The sequence below is a fragment of the Siphateles boraxobius genome, unplaced genomic scaffold (genome assembly GCF_051911475.1).
Source record: "Siphateles boraxobius isolate OS27281-9 unplaced genomic scaffold, OSU_SipBor_1 25, whole genome shotgun sequence".
In the NCBI taxonomy this organism is placed as follows: Eukaryota; Metazoa; Chordata; class Actinopteri; order Cypriniformes; family Leuciscidae; genus Siphateles; species Siphateles boraxobius.
In genome coordinates, this window is record NW_027508866.1 from 25654408 (window position 1) to 25682379 (window position 27972).

A 27972-nucleotide genomic window follows, 5' to 3' on the forward strand; every position below is an offset into this window, starting at 1 on the left:
AGACTTATTTTAAGTTTGTCCTCCACCTTTAGCCAGCCCAAACAGGTGTGCATTTTATCCACACTAGAGCGAAAAGAGCAACCAAGTGCTACTCTTGCGGCTCTATTCTGAACGATTTGTAATTTTTTCAGATGTCCCTGTGCAGCACTGGACCAAATTACTGGGCAGTACCCCAGATGTGACAGAACTAAAGACTGGACAACTGTTTTCATAACTACTGGTGGACAATATACTGAACATCTCCTGGAAAAAGCCATGCCTTTAGCCATTTTAGACACTGTGATCAATCTGATGAGCCCAGGAGAGCTGACTATCCAGCTTCACACCCAATAGTTTAGTCTGACTCACCTGCTCTACCACAGATGTGTCAACAATTAGATTTAAGTTGCAAGGCTTGCCAAGCATACTTTTAGTACCAAACACTATGCATTTAGTTTTAGATATATTAAGAACTAATTTATTAAGTTTCACCCAATTTGTAATGGCATTAAGTTAATTCTACAAGGTGCAACCTATGTCATTTATTGTAGATGCTTCGTAAAACATTGTAGCATTGTCTGCATAAAGTACAACATCTGCTCTTGAAACAGCATGTGACATATCATTAACAAACACTGAAAATAACAATGGACCCAAACAACTGCCCTGAGGAACACCACATGACAACTGCTTACAATTAGAAAAGCTCCCATTGAAAAATACCCACTGACTTCTACCAGAGAGATAGCTGCGTATCAAGGACACAGACTGATGTGAAAAACCATAGCTCTTAAGCTTAGACAGTAAAATATCATGGTCAATAACATCAAAAGCTGCTGTGAAATCCAGCAGCACAGCACCCACAAGCTTTTTGTCATCCATAAAAGCTAGCCACTGATCTACCATTTGTACCAATGCAGTGTTAGTGGAGTGTCCTGGCTTATAAGCATGCTGTGAATTAGAGAACAAATCAGATCTATTAAAAATGTGACTGATAGGCTTGCATAAGATATTAGCAACAGTTTTAAAAATGTTGCCATCCAAGTGATCTATACCTGCAGTTTTTTCCTCCGGGAGAGAGAGCAACATCCTTTCAACAAATTCCTCTCTAACTGTACCAAATGACAATGAACAAGATTTATTCCTCATAATATTCTTCACATTACTACAAGGTGAATCCTTAGGGTATGATTACATACTAGATCTTAAATTTGCAGTTTTCTTTATAAAAAAGTTATTCAAATGATTTGCTATATCCAAAGGTTTAGTGATTATTTCTTCTACTGTTTCCAAATACATATTAGAACACTTTGGTTTTTTACACATTATTTCATTTATAACTTTCCACAATTGCTTGCTATTATTTGATGACTTACTAATCTTTTGACTAAAATATATTTTCTTTTTTAAACTATTTAACTTTGTCACTTTATTTCTCAACTTACAATAATACCTTTCATCCATATCACTTTTAGATTTTAGAGTTTCGGCTTTGGCATTATCCCTTTCCCTCATTATAGATTTTAGCTCGGCATCTAACCAAGGAGCATTATTGCCTTTTATCAACCTTTTTTTTTCTTCTAATTGGTGCATGTTTGTCAACTATTTCCACAAACCTGTCCATAAAAATAAGTAAAGAAGCATTAACATCCTCCTCTTCACAAACCGCCGACCAAGTGGACCTTTCAACATCTTACACAAACGCATTGGGATCAAACGTTTTATAAGATCTTCGATAGACAATCCTTGCACCAAATTTAGGCAATTTAGTTTTCTTTGTTGTGATGATTAAATTATGATCACTGCATCCTACTCCAACTGAGCTGACATGTGAACAACTCGTACACATTCGTAAAGATGTGGTCAATACATGTCGATTTAAATTTACCATTCAAAGAAATTCTTGTGGGTTGTGTAACAATCTGCTTAAGGTTAGAAGCCTCAGTTATAGTAATCATCTTTCTACGTAAATAACACTTTTTTGAAAACCAATCAATGTTGAAATCCCCCAAAATAAAGATATCTTTGGTTTGAGCAGATGCCCTCTCAATGTTATCACACATCTTTTCCAAGTAATCTACATTTGAACTGGGAGGTCGGTAACAGCAGCCCACTAAAATGGGTTTGTTAAACTGAATATTTAACTGTAGCCATATCATTTCAATCTCGCTGCCCATCAAATCCTCCCTTGGAGTGACTGCAATGTTCTCTCTAATATAGAATGCAACACCCCCACCATTTTGATTTCTATCTTTTCTAAAAAGTCTATACCCCTCAACAGCTAGCTGTGAATTATCAAAACTGAAATCTAAGTGTGTTTCTGATAAGGCCAATACATGAATCCCATTTGAACAGATGTTTATAATTTCATGAACCTTATTTCCGAGACTACAAATGTTCAAATGAGCTAAAACTAGACCTTTCTTAGGCAAGTTTGAAAGTAAATTTGTCATAGTAATAAGATTAAAAACATCAAAACAAAAACATCAGGATAAAAATACAAATAAAGGTCATGAACAGTTATTCAGATGCTTGCCTTTGTCCATTTGCCAGCCACATTATAAGCTTATCATACCTTAAGCTGGCTCTTTCCCCTTTCTCTATTGCATCTTTCAGTTTTGGCAGCAGTTCACGTCTCCTGTGCTGCACCAAATTAGAAAAGTTTGTGACTTTTCTAGAAGGTGCAGTGTGTGACTTTTAGCGATATCTAGCGGTTCGGTTGCGAGTTTACACTAAGGGCTCAGCCCACCACTCACCCCTCCCTTTCGAAGAAGCTACGGTGGCTAAAACGGGACAAACATCGTCGTCTGAGACGGCAGAGAATAGCCAGAGTAAACCAAGTTTCTGTACCACAGTCCATTATAAACCACATCATGGATAAAGTTTACAAAGCCAGTCAGGTGAGGATCAAGGGTCTTAATACGTAATATAATAATAGTAATTAGTTGATTGTCTCACGAATGTAACCAGCACATTTCTCCCCACATAGCAAACCCATAATACAGCGAGGGAGAAGAACCACATGAAACTATGCAACTATATATTTTTTCTAACAGGGTAGTAAAAGTTTAGCTGGCTAATATGAGCTGTTACTGTGGCTGAGCTGGTTATAGCGTTAAGCCTTGTTTATACTGGACGCGTCCGCATGAGCCCAAAGGTGCGTGCGGCAAAAATAACGTGATTGTAACAGCGTGCGCGCCTCCGCATCCCCTAGACACCATTTACTACACACAATAGGCTTTTTCTCTGATTTTGGAAACTCGATCGACTTAAAATGCTTCCAAGATCGACGGGTTGGTGATTCCTGTAACTGTTTTACGGTCAATGAGTACTAATCAGCTGTCTCACGAACGTAACCAGCACATTTATCCCCACATAGCAAAGCCATAATACAGCGAGGGAGAAGAATTAAGTTACATGAAACAATCCAACTACATATTTTACACCACTGACAAGGGAAAAGTCACTACTCACGGTGTTTATGGCTAGCTTCTAGCTTTCTGCGGCTTCTCTTTCAAGGTAGTGACGAAACGCGCTCTGTAACGCTGTTTGTTCGCTGTCGGCTACGGTAGAAACATGACGTCACAATATGTCGACCTTCATAGAAGGGGATTCCCGCGCCTATGTAGATATAAATGCCTCATTCTAAGGTAATAAAAACATTACGCTTTATTAAGTAAGTTCTTTATACACCACTGAACAAATAGTTATGGATGTCATATTGCATTTCTGTTAATAGATAACTCTTTATAGATAAAAAAAAATAGATAAAAATTTTTACACATTGCACCTTTAAGTAGACTGGTGGCAGATCACAGCGCCATCCTATCACAATACACGGAATGGCTCCAACAACAACTACAAGCCAAGTATACTTAGAATACTTAATTATACTTTTAAGTATCTCGATCAAAATATTGAGTACAAGTAAAGCCCAAATATACTTATACTTTTTTGTCTGTACAAGTCAAGTATACTTTAGCGCAATTTAAAATATATTTCTGAATAGTACATAGTATATTTCTTAGAACATAAAAAGGAGACAAAGTATTCTTTCTTATTTTTTGTTTAAAAGAAGTATATTAATAGCACACTTGAATAATTTTTTTTCATAAGGACGTCCATGCAATAAATAAATGCAATAAATGCAAGTCCTTGAATGACGATGTTTACGCGGGTTGAATTGATGCAGATCAGTGATCATAAGTGACAGGGCAGAGGCAGATTGAAACAATCTGTATTGTAAAAAGCACTATATAAATAAATGTGACTTGACTTCAGGGGCCAATCAGGTTTCAGCTGGATCCACCAGTGATACACAGTATTATATAGAAAATCACATACTACTTTTGCCTGAACTTTTGTATCTTTAATAAGAATTGGTGTATATTCAAATCATGCATATTTGTTTTACAATGATTCAAGTTCTCATTGCTTATAATATAACATAGTTTCTCAAAACTTGGTTGTACTAAGTTACAAACTAACCTTGCCAAATTACAGGCAAAGTACTACATTACCCACAATCCTGAAGTGGGACTCACCAATCAAGAGAAGCCGCTGTTACAAGGGAAATGCATCCATGCAATTTCCATAGATTGAAGGTGTAAGCAAAGTCTGAGATATGAGTAAAGGTGTCTGAAGATGGTAGATAGAAGTGATTGTTTGATGCCACCAGTGAACCAGAAGACTACAAAACATTTGAATAAAGTAATTATTTAACCTAGTATCAGTGCTACAAGTGATGCAATAATATAAACACATAAATCACATAGAGATACATGGATACATTTGATAAGGCATACAATGAAATATTTGCATTTCATAACTGACATTTCAATGTAGTGTTAGTTTTAAAATAGAGAAAATTATAATGAGGAACTTGGAAGCAAGGTTAACTGAAGCTAGGGTGACATTCTGTAGCAAGTTGTTGAAAATACAAATATTTGCAATACCACAATCCATGTCAGTAACATAAATCACCATTGCACAAAGTGTTAATTTTTCTTTTCTGAACAACACTGTGTGTATATTGGAAGATTAAAATAGCAACTTGAGGCTTTGTACACTGCCAGCACCTTGTCAACAACAGTAAAATGAAAAGGAAATCCATTGGTATAAAAACAGACTTTGATGAATTTATAGCAAAACAATTTAAGGCAATGCTACAACTAAGTATGCATGTGGCTCAAAACAACAGCAACATTTTATTTCAGTTATACAAGGAAGCAACAAATAGCAACGACCCTAAGTCCACAGAAGGCACATGGCAGTGTGACGTCTTGAAGTGCAGACAGCTTCATTGGGGAGCGGTCTAGTGTTACCATACATGTCTGGCGTAAGCTTGGAATCCCATTAAAATGTGAAAGTTCATCAACAAATCCCATTAAAATGTTTTGCTTTACTGAGGTCGATAGCCACTCTGCTGCGGCATGTAACTTACACCAGAGGCAGGCGGATCCTCTACGATGGGAGACACCTCTTCCTCCTGCACTGGACAGAAAGTGAGAGAGCCTCCATTGGGCTCGTTGCAGTCCTGAGTGAGGACGCCCGACTCAAGTTCTCTGCCTCGTCTGAAGTAAGAGTTCCTGGAGTGGCCGCCGCTCTCGTTGAGAAGGTCCGGATGTTCCTCACAGTCCAGAAGCGGCTGGGTGGACTCGGAGCGTGCGAACACAGGGGGCGGATGGTTGGGCGTTTGGCCCTTGTACCCGCTGGCCACCACTGAGGAGTACTGCACGGTGCTGGCCGTGGTCTGGCCCGAGTCACTCTCGTCGCTGTCCGACACGCTGTGGCGGGGCGACGACATGCAGGATGAGCCTCCGATCCCACTGCTGTGCTCCTCAGAAAGATACTTGTCCTTCTTCAGAGGCAGCACGGTTTTGTCTTCCTCACACAAAGACTTTCCATCAAACACGTCCACTTCCACCACGCTGACGTCTTCTTTGGGCATATCGGCCTGTTGAGAGGTTTACAAGCATTAGTTTGTGTACCAGGTAGGGTTGGGAATCGAAAATTGATTCCAGAATCCTTTGAGGTTAGGAACTGGATACTTGTTATAAAATTTAAATTTTGATTTCTCTTATCGATTCCTTTGTGAGCATTTCAATATGACTTTAAACAATTCAAGCGCACACACATCCAAAATGTGCGCAATGAAAAGTGATTTTAAACCATTCATGCGTGAGACGACTTGCGCGCTGTTTTCAGCGCTGTAGGCATATGTAACAAAAGACAAAGAGAAAATTCACTCGTTCTTGACATTAACTTTTGTAACTATATTTGTAATGTATATTTCATTTATAAAGTGCAGTTAGGGCTGGGCGATAAAGCGATAACGTTAATTATCGTGATATAATTTTTTCTCGATAAAAAAATATCAAGTGTTCAATAAAAATTCGATAATGTTTATGCGGCAAAAGTGGAACGAAACTCATTTGAACTGCGCGCCACGCGGTCCATTTATCCGCTCTGCTCAAAGTCCAAACGGCAGCGCAGCGCAAGCTCACTAGAGCAGACGCGTTTACTCTGATCGGTCTCGGTCACGAGATCCAGTGAGAAGCGCTTGAATTCAGCGAAGAACATAAATGTCTCAGTGATTTAAACCAGTTTAAAGGCAGATGAAACTGCACTGACAAACAGGAGAAACACTGTGCGCAACGATACAGTCAGAAGGCTTTTCAGTCTACAAATTCCCATCATTTACCATGGATTTACTGTAACGTTAGCCTAGTAATATTAACTGCACCATGAAATGTGGGATATACATATTGAATTATATTATATTATTAATGTAGACAATGTGTTAAAGGACTAATGGAATATAATTACAGTATTTAATTATTAATGTATTTAGGCTACTGTTTTTCATACAAATATAATAGAAATCATAAAGTTACATTTTGCCATGATAGTGAGGTGCTATAGGCTATGCCTGGTTTTATCTGAGGTCATCATGATCTAAATGCATGATACTGGAGGACCAATGGTTAATTTGAATAAAATTCAAACAGTCAGAATATTACATTTTACCAAACAAAATTGAGATCATTACATTTTTTTTAACAGATGTTACTGTTTTTGCTAATGAACATAAATTTAACATGGTAAATCTGCATCCTAACTCAAGCTAATACTACTGTCAACTCACTGTCAAGTATGCGTTTTGAGACAAAACATGCAATATTAATATTGCAGCCTGCACTGCAAACTATGCTGAAGATACGTGCCATCAAAGTCAGGCAACACAAACCCGCTTCAAGACATGAAACAATATCCCCCATTGGCACATGCAGAAACTAAGAAATTAAATTTTCTATTAAGATATTTATTTTGTAAAGGAAAAATTAGAAATATTTGAATGTTCTACCTCAGATTTGTGAAATGTTCACCTGTTTGGCAAGTGTTTGTCATGATATGTTCTGACAATAAAGAGTAGTTTAAAACGACAATTAACGCTCTGTTTTCTACAACTTTCACTTAGGAGCAAAAATCTGCCTTTAAACTTGAAAGAAATAAAGATTTGACATTTATTGTGACAATTATCGATATCGACTGATATAAAACAATTATCGTGATCAATTTTTTGGGCCATATCACCCAGCATTAAGTGCAGTGTTATTTTACATTTGATTACAGTTTCTGTACCTTAAATCTTGAAACACTGTTTATTTCAAATAAACATATAAAACGTATCTTTGTTCAATTGTATGTATTTATTGCTATTGCTATTTTTTTTTTGTATTTGTTTTTATTTTATTTGTAATTTTTTAATTACTGGGTGTTACTTGTCTTTAATAATGCTTGACATTTATATTAGTTGTTTTTCCAAGGTATTTTAAAAACCACTGGCAAACGTTCCTTTTGCAAGTGTTCTTTAGCCTGTTAATTATTTTTCATGATATTCTGCTAGAAATCAATGTTTTGCAATAAGACTAAACATGACATATATCAAAGTTTTTTATTTTATTTTACCTAATTGGAATCGAAATTAAGAATCCACAAGAATCGGAAACAAGCAAATCGTTAAAATTCAATTGATACTCAGCCCTAGTACCAGACTACTGTGTCCCAATGCAGTTGAGCAATATGCCATTATTTGTGTTACAATATCTTTTGTTTACAGACGACCTTCGTGTAAGGGTGAATCTCTGAACATGTACATGCCCAGGTCATAATTGACCACAGTCAAAAGAAGAAAAAATAAATAAATATGAAAAGTTTTATGTCATTCATTTCCATTATTTAAAAAAAAAAACATTTAACATATAACTGTTAAAATGGTTGTACTCTGCCTTTATACTTGTATAAAAGAAAATAATTGTATTAGCAGGGTTGCCAACTCTCAAGCATTTGGAATGAGAAACATGTTTGCAGGCTCTCTCACATGCAACCCAACTATATATCATGCCAAATAACAAGACAAAGCAAAATAAATCTGCTCACAGGACTTTCCCACAAGCACCAGGTAGTCAGAGAAAATGAAGAAACTGCTGTGAGATGGATGTTTGTGCCCTTTTCCCCAGACCTCTAAGGAGGGTGATAAATTCTTTGTGAATTAGTTGAATACAAGCACTGTCAGTAAAATCACTTACAGTATTGAAAAACGCATTTGTATTGCAACAGAGAGATATGCACACCAATTTCTACTAAAATAGGAATGCATTTTCATCTATCATAAAATGTCCTCAATAAAAAGAAGAGGAACTGATCTTAAAAAAAAAATAGTAGCCTGCCATTTTTTTCCCCGTAAATGTAGGCCCTGTTTTTAGAGAAGCGAATGTGTTACTACGCTACAGCTGACATCTTAACATCTAGATTGATTTTGTTTTTATATTATCTTTAATTTTGTGATTTAAAACTTCCTTTCTAAGCTTTGCAGCTGTGACAAACGTTTGAACATCAATTATTTTATTGCCTTAAAGCAATAGTTCAACCCTAAATTTAAATCGTTTACTTACTCTCATGTTGTTCCAAAACCATCAGCCTTTTTTAATTTTTGAAAACAAATGAAGATATTTTTGATGAAACCTGATAGATTTATGTCCCTCCACTCAAAGTCCATACAACCAAAATGTTGCTGCTTTTAAAAGTTCATTAAGGCATGATAAAATAATCCCTATGAACAGAGAGGCTCTTCTGAAGAGACAGGATTGCTTAATATAATGAATAGGTAATTTAAACTTTTATTCCCATATAAATATCGACCAGAACACACACATAGAGATCACCAAACATGCTAAACGCAAGTTCAAACATGCTTGCTTGATGGGCAGGAACCAGTGATGTTTGTTCTCACACATCAGGCAAGTTTGAACTTCCGTTTAACATTGGTGAGCTCTATGTGTGTGTTCTGTTCTATGTTTATGTGTATGTGTATTTATTAGTGGTGGGCCGTTATCGGCGTTAACGTGCTGCGTTAACGTGAGACTCTTATCGGGCGATAAAAAAAATATTGCCGTTAATCTATTCTGTAAGTTGGGTTGGGATCATAAAATAGCTTTTTCGAATATCGTTATATTTTCGCGCAATTCCACGTGTAGCCTAGTATATTTGACATAATTGACGCCGCGCCTACTGTCACAGATCGCGCAGCAGGGTATTTTCCTGTCAGGGACACAAGGCGTATACTTTTACATGTTACGTTGGGTGACGTTCCTCTCGTTACTTTATTTTATTGCAATTACATGTTGTTAAATTAGTTTATTCCAAGCGCGCTGTATCTTTTTATGGGCATGAGCGATGCTCAATTTACAAATGGATCATTCTTTTGAGTCGATTCTGTTCAAAGACTTCATCAAACAAGTTGGCAGATCTGTCTAAATCGGTTCGCGAACCAGTCTGAATGATCTGTTCAGTTCCTCACGCACTGAATCGTCTGAAGCGCGTTCAATCACACTCGACTCGGATTCGTAACAGGAAGATTTAAGAAGATTAAGAGCGTTGGATTAAGTGGCCATGGATCTACAGTTTAGTTAGTGAAAGCAAATCTGCAAATGCACCATATTTTTGCCAGCGATGAAGATATTTATTAGTTGAACATCTTCGTATGCTGTCTGTGAATGAATGATTCCACAGGACGATACATTCGATTTCATTTCATTCAGGTAATAGATTTTACAACCAAACAGATAGCACTACTAAAAAGTTTTTTTGGACATATACAATATTTTATAGGCTACAAAAAAACGCTTCAGAGCGTCGGCGCACTGGCAAAGGTCAACAGGTTAAATAAGCTACCATTGTGTACAGTTTATGAAATGAACACCCGCCATCCCACAATAATGTGTGTGTATTGCGCAGGGGCATAGTCACACGAATAGTTTACATTGATTGAAAACTAATTTGTTTAAAAAGGAGGAGGCTATTGCCGGTGTTCTGTCAATGTAGCATACTTTGTCAGAATAGCATACCGGAAGTTGAGTTTTATAGTAAAGGTAAAGGCAGGGACACATAAAATCATTATGACATATGACATTATTTTTTGATCTAACGAGCATCTGGTTTGGCGATGCAAAAACGGACTGTAGCTACGTCGTGCTTATTGTTTTTTTCTTCTTCCAATTAGCCAATATGTTAAAAAAAAAAAAAAGACGAAAACATGTTACTTGTTCAATTAATAAACAGTTTGTTCGATGACAAATCGCTAAAGATGAAATTGGCCTCCCTTTCTGTCATTGTGAGTGAGCGTTTTTGTTTTTGTTTTTGTTTTTTGAATGATATTCGACTTTTGCTCCTCTATTGTCGAATGGCATTTTTGGCAGAAATTCACATCCTTACGTGAGGCGAACTATTCTCAAAGACTTACTTTTAGTCATTATTTGGGTAGCACACATATTCTGAATGCCTTCGGCAGAATTCAAATGAGCCATTTTAATCTAGATTAATCTAGATTAATTCCAAGATTACAGTGAGATTAATCTAGATTAAAAAAATTCATCTATGCCCACTTCTAGTATTTATATGTCTACATTACTTTTATGACGTCTTTTTGAAGCATCAGAGTTTTGGGTAAATCAGTTTTCAATAGAGGGACAGAAATCTTTAATATAAAACATCTTTATTTGTGTTTTGAATATGATGGGTTTGAATGGGTTTGGAATTACATGAAGGTGAGTAAATTATAAGTTTTAATTTTTCGTTTAACTAGCTCTTTAATTGCATGAGATGAGCTCATTTCAGATTCCACAAAACAGTAGTAATTAATCATAGAAAATAACTGCACAGTCAGCTCTTAAGGAGGCTGGCTGCTCTGCTGCCACTTGGCTATCATTTAGAAGTAGGGTCCGAAACACCATTCCCTAGATCATGGGGTTTGTAGATGAATCAAACGAAGTTTGAGATGGGCTCTACCCTTTCTCAGCTCTCACCCGCTGGACCCAGCACTTTTATTCGGGAACCGGAAGCATGCTCTGTGGTTTCTTCTGCCCTGAGGCAAGGCCTGGTGCTGACGCTATCCAGCTCTAAGAAGGTTGATGTGCTCTGCATCAAGGAAGGGAAGATCAGGGACTTGCCACCTCCCTCCCCGATTTATGAAGAGCTAGTGGAGGTTGACTCATGCTGTTGCCAAGTTAAATATCAGTTGGCTGCACAAAGGTATCGAGGTTTTGGAGCGAACCGGTTTCTGCTTGTTTGTTCAGCCCTCAAGTGTTTGACTAATAATTAATTATGGGGCTTAATGAACACATTTATGGGGTGTTGCCTAAGGTGGAAGAAACGATTGCAATCTATCTCTCCCCTGATGTGGCATCGTCCCTAAAGGCCCCAACATTACACACCAAGCTGTGTAGAACAACTTTGGATTTTGTGGGTAAAGCTTACACGGCTGTGGATCAGGCTGGTACATGTCTGCATACAGTGTCAATAATGCAGGCATACGATGCTGACGTTCTCAGGAACTTAGATGAAGGCAAGGTGTGGGTTCAGATACTATTAAAGAGCTGCGTCATGCCACTAAGGAAACAGCCAGAGCTATTGGACAGTCTATGGCATCCCTGGTGGGTACGGAAAGCCACCTTTGGTTAAATCTGAGAAGTGGCCCACAACACCTTTGGCGTTTTGGGGCGCAGCGGTTATGAGCAAGTTAATTTGTCAGTTTCCTCTCAAGAAATGTTGTGGCACTGGGAGGTTCGCTCCTTCCGTGGAAGATATAAGAGGAGTCTGCTTGTTTGTCCCGTTTGCACCAGAGGTTGGTTCCCTTAGTAGATTATTTGGCAGCGTGGCAATTTCTGCTAAACGTGTCTCAATGGGTCCTGAAGACTAGAGAAAAAGACTACATAATTCAGTTTGGTTCTCGTCCACCTTGATTCAACGAGGTCTTGTCCACAGTTGTCAAACAAATAGTTCAATCTCTGTTGGTGAAAGAGGCCATTAGAACATGTTCCTCTTCCCAAGAGACAGTCAGGCTTTTACAGCCAGCATTTAATATTTCATTGCTCGAAAGGATCAGGGATTTTAGATCTCTGCCAATTGAACTGTACTCCGAGGACGTACAGGTTCAGATTGCTAACACTGAAGCTAATTGTGAGTCAGATCAGGTCCGAGAACTTGTTTGTCACAATAGATCTGAAAGATGCATATTTACATATTATACATCCTCCCTCAACACAGAAAGTTCATCAGGTTTGCTTTCGGTGGCGAAGCTTACCATTATAAGGTTCTTCCTTCCTTTCAAACTAGGCCATGCCATTCCTGTGAAACACTTTTAGAGACTCATGGCAGCTGCATCCAACATGACTCCTTTTGGCCTTCTGTACATGAGACCATTACAGTGGTGGTTCAAGGCCAAGGGGTTTTCCCTGAGGGGCATCCTATTTCACATCATCAGGGTTACGCGCAGATGCCTTCGTACTCTAGTGATGTGGAATAAGCCTTGGTTCTTGTTTCAGGGACCCTTGTAGGGGGTGCCTTGTCGCCGCAGAACGCTTACGGCAGACGCTTCCCTCACAGGCTGGGGAGCGATTCTAGATGGGCACTCAACTCTGGGTCTGTGGAGAGGCCATCATCTTTCATGACATATAAATTGGCTGGAGATGATGGCTGGATTTATAACACTGAGGTATTTCCTCCCAGACCTCCGAGGCTAACCATGTGCTTTTCCGGACAGAAAAAAGACAGGAATGGAGACTCCACCCCAAGACAGTGGAGTTGATTTGGGAGAGGTTCAGACAAGCAGAAGTGGATCTGTTTTCATCAGTTGAAACAACGCACTGTACACTTTGGTTTTCCCTAATGTATCCAGCTCCACTGGGGTTTGATGTCATGGTGCAGACATGGCCAGGGCTGCGTCTGTACACATTTCCTACAATCGCTCTGCTCCCAGTAATTCTAGAGAGAGCTCGCATTACAGGGTTTGTCAGCTGTTAGTAGTATGGTTCTTGTACCTAATGTTTCTCTCAACGGCTCCCCTTGGGAGATTCCTGTCAGGAAAGAACTCCTTTCACTGGCACAATCTTTCACTCTCCCCCGGAGTTGTGGAAACTGTGGGTTTGGCACCTGAGGAGGTCCAACTCGTGAACGCTGGTCTCTCGACTGAGGTCGTTGAGACCATCTCAAACTCTAGAGCTCCCTCTACGAGGAACCTTTGCACCTTAAAGTGGAGAGTCTTCACTGCATGGTGCAGAGAATGCCGGTTGGACCCAGTTACAGTAGGTGGACAACCAGAATAACACTTTTACCGCCGCCGTTCTGGCAAAAAAAATGTGGGGTGTATTTGCTGCCTTTTACCGCTAAGAGGCACTACAATCACAGACTTTAAATAGTATCCGTTTATTCGCTCTATTGCGTAATCTGCCGCCGCGCCGCGGCTCATTCAGAGCGATTGAAAGCTGGTAGCAGATGAATTCACGTGAAACGTAGTTAAAATAATTCATAATCACAATACTGAAATTACTGTAATTAAATTGAATAAATAATGAAAACTTAAAACATTGCAATAGAAACCTATTAATCTACATCAATGAGGCTTTGCAAGAGCATAGGACATTGTTCGAACAGTGTTCTGACGGTAGCGCAGTGGTCAACGCAACGACATGAGACTCTCGGAACTTCAAGCGGCCGAGATCTAATCTCATTGTAGCATACATGCTGTTAACCGATGTAGGCCGACAGCGGTAATGTTTTACCGTTCTTGATGCTTAACTGTTTATTAGCGAGTTTATTGACTGTTTATTTATTTAAAGTCAAACGTTTTGTTTTATTAGCAATGGCAAATTACAACCTAAACTTGCTACATTTCTGCAGAGCCGCTGCACAGACAACAAAACTGATAAAGGAAGATTGTCAGCCGATCGCGTCAGAAAATGACAATGAAAAAGCTTGTCTTTAGTCTGCTAAATTATTGTGTAAAAAAACACTAAAATTACTTAAGTTTGAAACCCCATCGAACATTTCAAGGTGTAAATAAAGTGTCAGGACAGTTTTTTTAATTTAAAACAGCTACATCCAGTTTAGAGTTTCCTTTGCGATGCAAAATAAGAAACAGAATCTTATTCTTGCGACATTTAAATTTGTATTGCCAAAGAAATTGCAGATAAATTGAACAATTAAAACAGTACAAAAAGAAAATAGTCCAAAGCAACATAAATTAAAAACATGCGTTTTTCTTTGCCTTTCTCTCGCGCTGGATATCTTTTTAGCAAGTTTATTTAGTCTCCCTTGCTGCGCGCCGGGTCTCTCTCGAAATTAAACATTTCAGGGTAAAAACATCACACAGCTGATAATACTGTATATGGCGCTGCGTGTCATCCATACAAATCGCGAAAAAAATACAGTAACCAATTATTTAGCCTTTGTTGCTCCAAAGACACAGCATGCCTTGTTGAATTCACCTTACAATAAAACGAGGTTGATCGCGAATTAAAGAGCTCTGTATCTGCTGGTCACTCCCATTCGTTTCTTGGCATGAACGCGTTTCGTCAACAGTTCATGTTTAGATAATGCCAGATTGTTGACAATCATACACACTGCCCAAACATTCTAAAACTCTACAAAACCAGTTGAAACTGGATTGAACACTTCAATAAAACATTGTGTGTAAAAAAAAATTGAAATATGCTACAATAAATAAAGTACAATATTTATAATAATAAGATATGGGGCCTACATTTGGACACATCGAGAGATTTATCCTTAAAATAATTTTGCCTTTGCTCATCAGGCTGGCTATCCGACACTCTCCATATGAAAGAGGAACATTAACACCTATTGTCCTGCACACACTGAACTGTCCCTCCAACCCCCCACAGGCTATCTGAGTTTGAGATTGACGCAATTCACGCTTAAATCGCTATTCTTAGACATTAGCATTAGGCTATTAAAGTGTTGATAATGAAGGAATTAAACGATTTAAGCTAGGTAGGCCTACATGTAGTGATATTTCTGTCATAAAAGTTTATTACTAAATATTTAATTATTTCAATAATTTAAGAAATAAAACTGGTTTTGGCCAACTATTTCCAAGCAAAACTATAATCTTCAAACGCATGTTCTCATGAATTCTCATTTGTTGTCATGAACAAAATGTTCAACTCAATATTAAATTCTACAGGGATCATTAGACCCTTACAACCAGGGTGCATGCAATTTGTGAATTAAGTTTTTATTATTATTATTATTCAAATAAATCTCGAACCACGGTGCTTCGTGGAACTGCTGCTAAACTAAATAACATTTATAGAATAATTATGAACTTAAATGAAAGAATATCGCAACATTTTGACAAATAAATAATTTGATCTGTTTTTACATTTTAATTCAGGGCGATTTAGCCTACATTTAATTAGAGCAAGATTTTCACCCTTGTCATTTTCTCATTGGGAAGCACTTACATGATGGCTAAACTGGTACCTCTCGTTTTCATATGGATTACATAATCAGGTAACATTTATTAGCCTAAATATTTAGACATTTAAAGGCTTTAGACATAGCCCATATTTTATCGTGACTGAGCTGAGGCAAGTGGCTTTCGGTTCATATTTGTTACGCGCAGTTGCCGGAGACAGAGACGACAGATAAACTTTTGTCGTTAGCCTAATATGAATAAAAGTTTACAGTTTTTTTTAACGATATAGGCTACTCTACTCTTATCTGTATGACCAAAAAATCACGGAGTAGCCTATTAAGTTATTTTAGCAGTTACAAAAAAAAAAAATCCAAATGAATGCGCCGCCGCATTTGTCGAACACTAATTCAACATGCCAGAATAAAACCCGATTTTAGAAAAATGCATATGGCCACTCGGCGTGGTGTGCCAAAACACTTAATTATAAACTTCAATATTTCATTCAAAACAATCTCAAAACGCTTTGTGACATTTTGTAAAGCCGTGCATGCATTAAGGCCACTGGAACTAATGAACAACTGAAATGCTGGTTTTGGTTTTATTGTTTTTCGTTTAAACGTGCCTGTTGCATAGGCTATCTTTATTTTCTATGTTTATGGTCTATTGATGAAGTAGCCTATAGCATTGATTACTGTGGAGGGAGGGGTGTGTGGATCAAAATAATTCAGCAGAAGCAGGGATGTTTAGACCAGAAGGAAATCCACTTCCCCCCTGGCAAATCGCACTTTACTTAAAACCTTAAAAATCAAAGGCTATATATATATATATATATATATATATATATATATATATATATATATATATATATATATATATATTATTATTATTAGGCTATTGTTATTATTATTTTTACTTTTTATTTTTACAGAACTGCTTTTGAAATTACGATTGGTATTATTATACACATGTAAAGTCGTTCTGTTGGATACTATTTGTTCCTTAGTGTAAAATGGAAATGCATGGTAATTTTATTTCATAAATATAAGCAAAAAACTAAATGGTGTAACAGAGTTTTAGAACTAGACAAATCTCTCTGCATTAATAGCCTAAATATAAAATTTGACTACAGTAGTCCATGTTTGATCGGGCTTTGAACCAGTGTCATCTCAATGTTCGAACTGTAAGTTCTACCACTCGGCTATATCTTAACTCACTGAGAAATGCCCAAACGTTTGTTTCTCCAGTGTGTGTTCGCTTACATGAGTGAGAAAACGTTTCGTCGTTAGCCTATTGTGAGTGTAGGCCTACTTTACATGAAAAAAAAGTAGACCTTTTACAGTTTTAAAAGATGATTTTGTTTTAGCTGTTATGAGAAAAATAAATTCAAGTGAACGTGCCGCCGCGTTTGTCGAACTCTAATTTAATGCCAGAATAAAACCCGATTTTAGAATACGCACTCGGCGTGTTGTGTCAAAATACTTAATTATAAACTTCAATATTTCGTTCAAAACCACCTAAAAACGCTCTGTGACATTTTAAAAAGCCGCGAATCAATGTATCAAGGCCACTGGAACCAGGATCGTAACTGAAACGCGCTGCATGTTATCTCTCAATACAGGAGCAGAAGCGCTGGTTCAGATTTTATTGTTTGTTGTTTAAACATGCGTGTTGCATATTTAAAATACATATATATAAATTTGACATGGTCTATTTAGGCAAATTATAGCATTGATTAATCCCCCACCGGCAAATTGCACCTTGCTTATGTTTTTAAAAATTCTTTCTGCATGGAACCCCATGAAGTTTTATTTTCTATTTTATTAACAGAACTGCTTTTGAAGACGTAAATCCAGTCAATCGGTTGGATGAGATTTGTTCCTTAGTGTAAAATGGAAATTATATAAATACCATGTTTATTCGGGATTTGAAACAGTGTCATCCAAATGATTGAAACCTAAGTTCTACCACTCGATCCACAACTTTTCTCACTGAGAAATGCCCAGAAGTTCGGTTGTTCAGCAGTCAGTGCGCGAGAGAAGCGCTCTTCAATCTTCTCATTCCTCAATAGTTTAGCGTCATTGATTGCACCCAATTTATTTCCACTGACTGCGAGATAGGCCTATTTTAACATTTGATTCATAAAATGTTCTGCTCTAAAAGTTTGCTATATTCTATTTAAAATGTAGGCTACTTTTACATAATTACGTTTTGCTTTCGCTAAATGTCCCTTTGCGACTGGTTTATTTTTGCCGCGGTGGATTTTGCCGCGGTAATAGGCATTCTGGTTGTCCACCTACTGTAACTGTCCGGTTGGTTCAGTGTCGGAGATCCTTCAGGATTGTTTTTCTCTTGGGCTATCCCCTTCCACTCTGAAGGTGCATGTGGCTTATGAGGCACGTGGCCTTCCTTCGCCTCAGTTAGGAGTATGGCGGCCTCTAAGACTTTGTTATCAGGGGGTTCCTTTCAAGAGGTGTGTGATACAGCGAGCTGGGCCTCTCACACATTTTAAAAAAAATGTATAGCCTGTACTTGGACTCCACACCGGGCTCTGATGTCCTAAGCTTGTGCTCATCATGATTCATACTAGGACGGGCATTTTTCAGTATGGCATAGTGGCAACTGTACATTTCACATACTATTTAAAGGGGCACATATGCATATGTCATAAGACACATGACATGGCTGCATTTTTATTTACATTTACACTGTATTTTTAACTTGGAGCCCAAGCATGAACATTTCTGAGTGAGAACTTGGTAAGGAGCAGAGTCTTTTGAGTCGTAGCATCAATGACAAACATAATACATTACAAATATAATACATATTAATGCCTAAATGGGTTTAATGAAGTACAACTTCCGGACAGACTACCCCAAAATTTGAGGGTTTAAACTCATGGCATAACTGACATGTCAATTTCATAATGAAACTAAAACTTTATTGTCTTAAAAGGTTTCATTTTCCATATGCAAAATATAATTTCTTTTCTGGACATGTTTTTGTGAGATTCACCCATAAGTTATTTTGATGCTTTATAGCTCACTGACCTTCACAGGGAAATCAGGTGACCAGTGGGCAATAGAGCTGTCAGACGGGTCTGGGACCTGTGGCCATAACAGCTGCTTAATCCTGAACAGAGGAGAAAGAAAATAAATTACATTCAACACCACACAGCACCAAGCACCATTTACAATGATTATAAGTAGGGCTAGGTGATATATCCAGAATTCACTATATATTTAGAATGATTTATGGCGATAATCAATATCATAAATGCCATTCATATATTTTTTATTTGGTGCTTTTTTAAGTTACCTAAAGAGCATATCATTAGACTAGTTTTACAATCAGTCTATGCGGGATTTTGGGATTTTTTGGATAAAATGAGGTTGAATGGTGACCAGGAACTGTCAAGCTCCAATAAAGACAAAAAGCACTATTAAAAGTAACATAAAATATAGTCTGCAGGACACTTGCACTAAAATATACCTCTATGGCATAACTTTCGAGTCTCATTCAAGCTATCTGAATATGCACATATAAAAAATGGTGCATTGTGATCCTTTACAAAACACATACAGTCGCAATCAATCATGTATGGCATCATTAACGTCAAACCTGGTGCAAACCTGACATGGTTCAACTTGCCTTATTTTTAAAAAAATACTACAAGGAGAAGAGCTGTGCCAGAGAATATTATCAGTGCATAACAACTTTAATTTCAGTTGTTTTCCTACATAAGTCACATGACTCAAGAAGGTTTGGAATATAACAAATGAATCAAATGTACCAGCCTTATGGGTCCGTGTACCTGTTTTCTTTTCTTCAAAACTTTTGTCTTCATTCATCACTTATTCAACCCTTCTCATGAACATAAAAAACTAATCTCATGTGGGTTTATTCATATTTTTATTTTTGTTTTCATCACACTTTGGTCTAATTCACCAAATGGAAAAACAATAAAACCAAAATGAATTAACAGCTTTAATATTTGAACTCTACAAGGGCGGGAATGAAATGCCCCTTTCCGCTGATTGGTCAACATCAAACCGTGCCAAAGGAATAATAGTCCTACGTTCCGCTGCAAGATGTACGGATTATTAAACATTTATTGCAACTACATTTCATCTCTTTCTCATTAAACAACCAGACTAACTAATGGCTTGACACAAACTGTACCTGGGCAGAGCCTAGACAGGGCTTTCTTCTGTCTAGACATAAATTCACCTATGCGCTGTGAAATATTAATTTATCTCATAAATATTAATTTACTTCGCTTCTCCACTCACAACTGCTCCCAGCCTACATATTGGGCACACCGCCTGTTTTATTTAGCTGACCAACTATCAAAGTTAGAGTTTGTGTGGCAAAGCTGCGCTATGCACTACGAAAAATAACCATAATTTTACTACAAATAATACCAAGAAGCATGGTTAATATAGTTAAACCATAGTAACCACAAACTAACCATGGTTTTGCTAAACTAACTAAAATAAACCCCAAAAAACAAATGAGATCAGTTTTGTTATGTTCATGAGAAGGGTCAAATATGTGATAATTGAACGGTTTCATCGTTTTCCCGTTTTGAAGACAAAAACGAGAAAACAAATTATCCGACGGTACACTGACGTTTATGGTGCCTTTTGCCTTTTTTGAATACCTAACAGCACTTGGTCATAATTTACTTTCATTGTATAGAAAAAAAGATGTAATACATATTTTTTTTTGTCCTTTTTGGAACTCAACAGATGAAACACTATGAACAACACTATGAGAGTAAGTAATGGGAGTAAGTAGCAACATCATTTACCTTTAATAAAGAAATGTTTAAATTGGATCTCATTTAAACTGCATGTATTTTATATATTGTGTAATATAAATAAAAATGCTAAAATATTTTCATCATTTTATCTTGTTTTCATTTAATGAAAATTAAAATGTGTGAAAAATATTTATTTTTTACAGTATTTACTTCTTGAATTAATTATATTAAATATTATATTATATTATATTATATTACATCCAAAAAATTAGATGACTAGTAATTTCCTACTACTAAATTCTGAAAAAACAGAGATTCTAATTATTGGACAAAAAACTTCCACACGTAATAACCTAGAATACCGTCTAACACTTGATGGCTGCTCTGTTAAGTCTTCGTCGTCAGTTAGGAACCTGGGTGTGCTCTTTGATACCAATCTTTCATTTGAAAGTCACGTGTCTAGTGTCTGTAAAACCGCATTTTTCCATCTTAAAAATATATCTAAATTACGTCATATGCTCTCATTGACAAATGCGGAACAACTAGTTCATGCGTTCATGACATCAAGGCTAGATTATTGTAATGCTCTTATGGGTGGTTGCCCTGCACGCTTAATAAGCAAACTACAGCTAGTTCAAAACGCAACCGCTAGAGTTCTTACCAGAACCAGGAAGTACGACCATATTAGCCCGGTTCTGTCAACACTGCATTGGCTCCCTATTAAACATCGTATAAATTTTAAAATATTGCTGATTACTTACAAAGCACTAAATGGTTTAGCTCCGCAGTACTTGAGCGAGCTCTTAACGCATTATAGTCCTTCACGTCTATTGCGATCTCAAAACTCCGGCCAGTTGATAATACCTAGAATATATAAATCGACTGCTGGCGGTAGATCCTTTTCCTATTTAGCACCAAAACTTTGGAACAATCTTCCTAACATTATCCGGGAAGCAGACACAGTCTGTCAGTTCAAAGCTAGACTAAAAACACATCTCTTTGACCTAGCATTCACATAACACTCTATAGCCTTCTATAATTCAATATTAGGCTGCTTAGATTAGGTCAGCCGGAACTGGGAACACTTCCCTCAAATCCTGATGTACTCGTTACATCATAAGAAGAATGGCATCTACGCTAATTTTAGTGTCTTTGTTTATCCCAAGGTTTTCCCGCAGCCTGCTGGATCCAGGCCGTTTCCAGATCTGACGAAGGACCTTCGCCTGGACCCGATGACAATGCAGTGCTGAAGTGCCAACTAGCCTCTCCCTATGGAGGCTCCCTATACCACTCTACAGATAAAGCGTTTCACGTTTAAAGTCTGTTTAGAGAGAACGGTGTCGTCTTAGCGGCCCCTAATTTAATAACAAATGATCATTTAGACGGAAGTGAATCAATCAAAACTAACTTTAGCTGGAAAAAACATTTTTCAAGAGCCACTATAAAACCAAACCAATCTCTGTTACCTTAAATTATATGTTTATCTCTGTAAAGCTGCTTTGAAACAATCTACATTGTTAAAAGCGCTATATAAATGAGGATGACTTGACTTGACTAAATATACTTATGAATTGTGTACAGTGTGCACAAAGTTTACAAAGACTGTTAAGGCATTTAGGCACTTTTAAGCAATCTTGTATTAGCATTTCCAGAGCAACGGTTCTCCGAACTAAACTAAAGTGATGAGTTAAAGTTGAAGTCTTGCTTTGCGTTTCATTTTGAGTGGTGAAAAGTACTGACTCACACTTCTCTTTTCCGAAGGCAGAGCATTATGATAAAGACGGTAAGGAACAGGAAGCTGAGGCAAACCACGACTACAATCACCTCCACCTCTCCATCACCTACAGTCAAGAAACAAATGCACATCAAGGCATCAATGCATGTCACATCTTTTTGTAGCTTAAGCTTTTTTTAAATTACAGTAAAATCTGGCATCATTAAGAATTTAAAAAGAAATGTAAAAAATGAGGATAAAAGACATACCATACTTCATTGTTTTGAAATTAAAGTCTGATCCATTTTTGGAGCCTGCTACTGTTGATGCCATGATGTGAACCACATAATCCATTTCACTGCTCAGATCAGTCAGTACATGTGAGCGGACATTAGCACCCACAGTCACAGCTGCCAAAAACATTTGATAAAGATCTACTTGTGAAATCCTCACAATCATTTCATCACAAATTACAAAACCACCATGAGTTGAACATACATTGCCAGTGCTCAGTGTTCCCGGCCCTATAGAATATGGTGTAGTTGGTGATGAATCCACGCTGACTGTCCAGGGGTATTTCCTCCCATGTCAACTCAGCACTATTTTTCTTGGATTTTGTAACTGTGACAGTAGGGCCCTTTTCTGGAGCTAGAAAAAAAACACCACACCACAAAGCTGTTATAAGAGTGTACTTCAGTAACTTGTCCTTTATGAGAAAACTGCATTAACTTCACATTAACAACTTAACATGACAGTGCCATTTAAATTTGTGACACAGCTGAGATACATACATTCTTGCTGAATGTAGGCTGCTTTGGTCACTGGTCTTCCTGCTTGGATGTGCGTTACTGTTCTTCCAGCTTGGGTGTGCAAGCGATACTTATAAATTGGATACACTGATATGTTGTATCGCTTCAGTTTTTCAAAACCTTCGGAAAGGGGAAAAGACTTGTCACCTTAAATGCCAGCTACATTGCTCTCAAACACTGAAACTGCAACTATATGTATGTGTCCATTGTTATATATATATATATATATATATATAGAGAGAGAGAGAGAGAGAGAGAGAGAGAGAGAGAGAGAGAGAGAGAGTTGGCACTACTATAATATTCTTATAAATATATATTTTTTTGCCATTGAGACAAGAACAGAGTCAAAACCAAAACCTCAGCTTCAGCTTAAACAGTGCTGTGAAAATTAGTTTGCCCTGACTGATTTTCTGTATTGTTGTATATCTTTTTGTCATCAGATATTCAACCAAACCTACGAATGCATAAAGGTGAACAGTTAAGCATGAACGAAAAACCTACACCTTTCATGTATTTGAGAAATTTGTAGAGCTGCACGATTAATTGTTAAAACATTGCGATCTTGATTCAGAGCTCATTCCTAAAAAACAGCGATTTGCCTGTGTCTATTAAACCTTTGACAAAATCACGGCGAACATTCAGATCTGCGCTTTAAACCAGAGAGAGCAGTTGTCATGTATAGGTATGAAACAGTTTCACAAACAGTCTTTCCAACCACACAGTATCATTATTTCTGTGTAACAAATATTCAAATGATCACAGAAGTACTGGGATAAAAGATTATAGTTTGGATATAAGCACTGATGTCTACGGAAGCGATCAAAATACAGTAAATCACCATTTAAAAGTAACTTGATACGTTAAATAATGATTGTATCAATTACATCAGTGACTGTCAAAAATGTATTTGTCATTGAATCATTCATTTAAGAGATTCATTTAAAAACACTGATTCATCCAGTAATGAAACAAGTTAAGTATTTATGAGCAAGTCATTGAATCATTTATTCAAACTGATTTTTTTTAAATAATTCAGATTAATTAAACATTTAAAATAGACTCCAGCCATTAACATTTTGTCAAAACCTCTAGTAAATTATGTTATTTTGTTTAGTTGTCTGTTCAGAATCGTGGGAAAATCGTGATCTCGGTTTGAAGCAAAAAAAACTGTGATTCTCAATTTATCCAAAACCGTGCAGCTATAGAAGGTTTTATAACACCCCGGTACTCAGTGTGAAACAGTGACTTCCCCTTGAGCGTCAACAACACTGCTTTAATAGCAATAACAGCAAGCAAACCCGCTACAGACACAAGATGCACAAAACAGGTCTAATAAGTACAAAGCAAATTTACAATGTGTACTGGCAATATTATCTCTCACAACTTCTACACACAATATTTGCATTTTAAGGACTGAAATAATGTTGTTTAAATAAAAGGGACAAACTGAACAATGTAATATGCACAGCTTAAGTCAACATATTTAGCATTTTTATTCATCCCGCAGCTGTACCACCGAACATTAGTGAATTCAAATGTAAATAAATATGCACAGATTCCGTGAAGGCCAGCTTATAAGACAGTCGAGCTTTAGAAAATATAGCGCAGGTACCGGTTAGTGTGGTGGTGTTGACGTTGCGAGGAACTCTCTGCCAGTGTGGCTGAAGCTCTCTCTGATGCACATTCACCCACTCCAGCAGGAACTCAGAGAGATGACCGTAGCTAGGATGAGGAACTCCAGTCCACTCCACCTGCAGCTCTTCATCACGCACCGACCAGCTCATACTCCCCACGCCAGGAAGCTCTGCTGAACCACAGACACATCACACGTTACACCTTATGCCCCATTCTCTTATCTAACCATGGCAATACAGTATTATTGGATGGATGGGTGACAGATAGAAAAACAGACAGACTGACAGACAGACATATAGTCAGAAAAACAGACAGACAGACAGACAGTCAGACAGACAGACAGTCAAACAGACAGACAGACATACAGACAGAAAAACAGACAGACAGACAGAAAGACAGACAGTCAGACAAAAAGACAGACAGTCAGACAAACAGACAGTCAGACAGACAGTCAGACAGACAGAAAAACAGAAAGACAGTCAGACAGACAGAAAAACAGAAAGACTGTCAGGGCTGGGTGATATATCGAATATTAGCAATAATATTGCAATAATTTTGACGACGATGTAAAATGTGAAAATATCGTGAATATCGAATATTTCAAATTCAAGCATACTTTCCCAAAGAACGCGCCGAATGTCCAATATTACGTCCCCCTTTTCATCTTGTCACGCATTACCGCGCAAGAGACATGAGTGGGGGGTGAGGTGACGTTAATTTTTTTTTTCACATTAGCAAAATGGAGACGACAAACAACAAGGGTGTGAAAACAGACACGGGAAGAGACACAAATGATACCGTCATTTGCAAGGTGTGCAAGAAGATAAAAGCTACAAATGGTGGTAGCACCACTAATCTCTTTTATCACCTCAAGCAGAGTCCTGTGCAGTATGAGCAATGCATAACTCCGCTAGCCATCATAACTAGCCTCTTCATCTGATAAAAAATCTGGTAGGCCTGTCGTCCCTAAACAAATAAAGCTGGTCCATTCATTCTCTTGTGGTGTGCCATATGCGAGAAATAGTAAAAAGTGGGAAGAAAGACAATCGACCCCCGATACAAATTGCCTTGCTATAAATACCTTGCTCAGGATGCGCTCCTGAAAAAAGTCTATTGAATAGAATTGAATTTCAGTTCTTTTGGAATTTCATATTTTATTGTATATCTTAGAGCTAGAATTTTAATTCATGTATATTACATATACATGGCCATTAGGATATCAATATGGCTGACTTTTCACATCCATCATAACAAATACATTTATTACCATTTATAATACACTATCTTTAAAAATTAAATGTTTTCTGTTTTCAGTTAAAATGGTGTTGTGTAAGCAACAAGACTAATATAAAGACTAAGTTAAAGACTAATGATCTTTGCAATGAAAGTGAATCAATCAAAAAATAACTTTAGCTGGACAATAACTTTATTCTAGAGCTGCTGTAAACCCCAAAAAATCTCTGTTACTTTAAATGGGGTGGTATAATCCCCATTTTACAATATGTAAATTAAGTCTATGATTTCCCCAGAGTGTGTATGTGAAGCTCAAAATAGCTCAAAATACCCCACAGATAATTTTTTACAGCATGTTTAAATTGTCCCTTTTTGAGGGTGAGCAAAAATGCGTCGTTTTGTGTGTGTGTGTTAGCAGCTCCGATTACCTCACGCAGACAAGCACTAAAATGTCAGAAACTGTTCTGCCTTTTATGTTTAAACTGGAGTCAGACAATGATGGAGAGACTCAAGAAGAAGTGACAACATGTAAAATGCAACAGGACGTTTCTGAGTGGTTAGTTGATGAATTTATGTTGCTGATTTGGAGTTAACTATCTTCAAGTCATTGATTAGCATATTCTGTCATGATAATCTATAAAATCGTTTCTGTGGAACTGTTGTAAGATGTCTACAGAGTGATATGCTATTGCATTTGTGTTACGTACTGTATTGCATGTGAAAAGATGGTTGCGACAGCTTGAGGTTGAACTCACAAATGTGCTCGACTACAACAACTCTTCCTCTTCTCAACAATGCTTGCGTGTTCCCAGGGGCGGGGCTTATGTACATTTTAGGGTTGGTGATGTCACTAACCCGGGAGGAATGTGGTGTAGTCCCTACCAGCCGTTTGTTGTAGTTCTTAAAAAACGATTTCTTTAAAAGCAAATATCTTCCTTTGCTTTGAACTTTGAGTGTTGTAACTTTGCAGATGTTGTTTATGCTCAAACAGCAACATTACACACTAACTAAAGTTAGAAAAGTTAAAATTGTAATCAACCACCCCTTTAATTTCTTATTATCACTGTAAAGCTGCTTTGAAACAATCTATATTGTTAAAAGCGCTATATAAATGAAAGTGACTTGACTATCAGGTGAAGTACTACAGGCGTTCTGAAGGCGACAACAGAAGGGTTAAAATGTTGCATGTATAATGAACATATAAATAAAAAAAAATCATAAATTGTTTAAAATAACTAATAAAAAATACTGAAGTCTTTAATATACCTTGATCTGATCTTGGAATGAATAAAGTTGCTTTAGGAGACACTCCAACTGAATTAGCTGCAGTTATTTCAATGTTTGCATCTTTTCCTGGTGGCAACTGCATCGAATACTTCTGATTATCTGGTATTTCATCGGGTCTTTCAAGCTTCCCGTTATCTTGACTGATATACAGGTTATATTTAAGTATTACTCCATTAGCTTTCACAGGAGGCTGTTATAGAAGACAATAATAAAATGTTTAATATTAAATTTGTCAACAGAAATTGAATTTTACAATAACAGAGATTTCCACCCTGTACAAACAATCGTTTGCCAGGTGAAAAAAATATTTACCTTCCATTGTAATGTGACATTTCTATTATCAGAAGTGGGCTGGATGATTCTCCACAGATCTGGTGCACTTGCTGGCTCTGAGGAAATAAGATGGTTTAAAAATTGACTGATAAATATTAATGCAGTGATTCTTATCACTTAAATATGCATTTAAGTAGCTTGACAGCAATTCAGCTGCTTTTTTTACATCACTTTTTTAATGTCATGTTGTTTGTGCATGCTTTATTGTTTGCACACACTTTACTGTCAAGCAAGTCCAGAGAATAATCAAACTCACTCTCTTATTTATTTGCATTGGAAAGTCAGATTCATTCTATTGAAGTGGTTAGTCTCGCATTACACCTGTAAATGATCTTCTCCAATTTATTAGCGAGTCAAGTAAAATGGTACATTCGGATTCAATCTACACTTATTCCTGTATTTAAAAGTATGCATTGTGAAAAAAAGCTTGTTCACTTAGATG

General features: G+C 37.2%; 1 protein-coding gene across 2 annotated transcripts in view; it reads right to left on the reverse strand.

The window, feature by feature from the left end:
• Positions 1-4326: 4326 nt before the first annotated feature.
• The window catches only part of il6st (interleukin 6 cytokine family signal transduce), a 37502-nt gene continuing 13856 nt past the window's right edge, over positions 4327-27972 (reverse strand). The window contains exons 8-16 of one of the 2 annotated variants that reach the window (XM_077243320.1): positions 27510-27586; positions 27177-27387; positions 24655-24846; positions 23025-23162; positions 22732-22881; positions 22503-22643; positions 22264-22360; positions 18805-18886; positions 4327-5935 (exon numbers count right to left, since the gene is read on the reverse strand). In XM_077243320.1, the coding sequence (XP_077099435.1) occupies positions 5381-5935; positions 18805-18886; positions 22264-22360; positions 22503-22643; positions 22732-22881; positions 23025-23162; positions 24655-24846; positions 27177-27387; positions 27510-27586 (1643 nt within the window). In that variant the 3' untranslated portion in view covers positions 4327-5380. Of the gene's footprint in view, positions 5936-18804; positions 18887-22263; positions 22361-22502; positions 22644-22731; positions 22882-23024; positions 23163-24654; positions 24850-27176; positions 27388-27509; positions 27587-27972 lie in introns of both variants that reach the window. The other variant, XM_077243319.1, reaches the window with a different exon arrangement.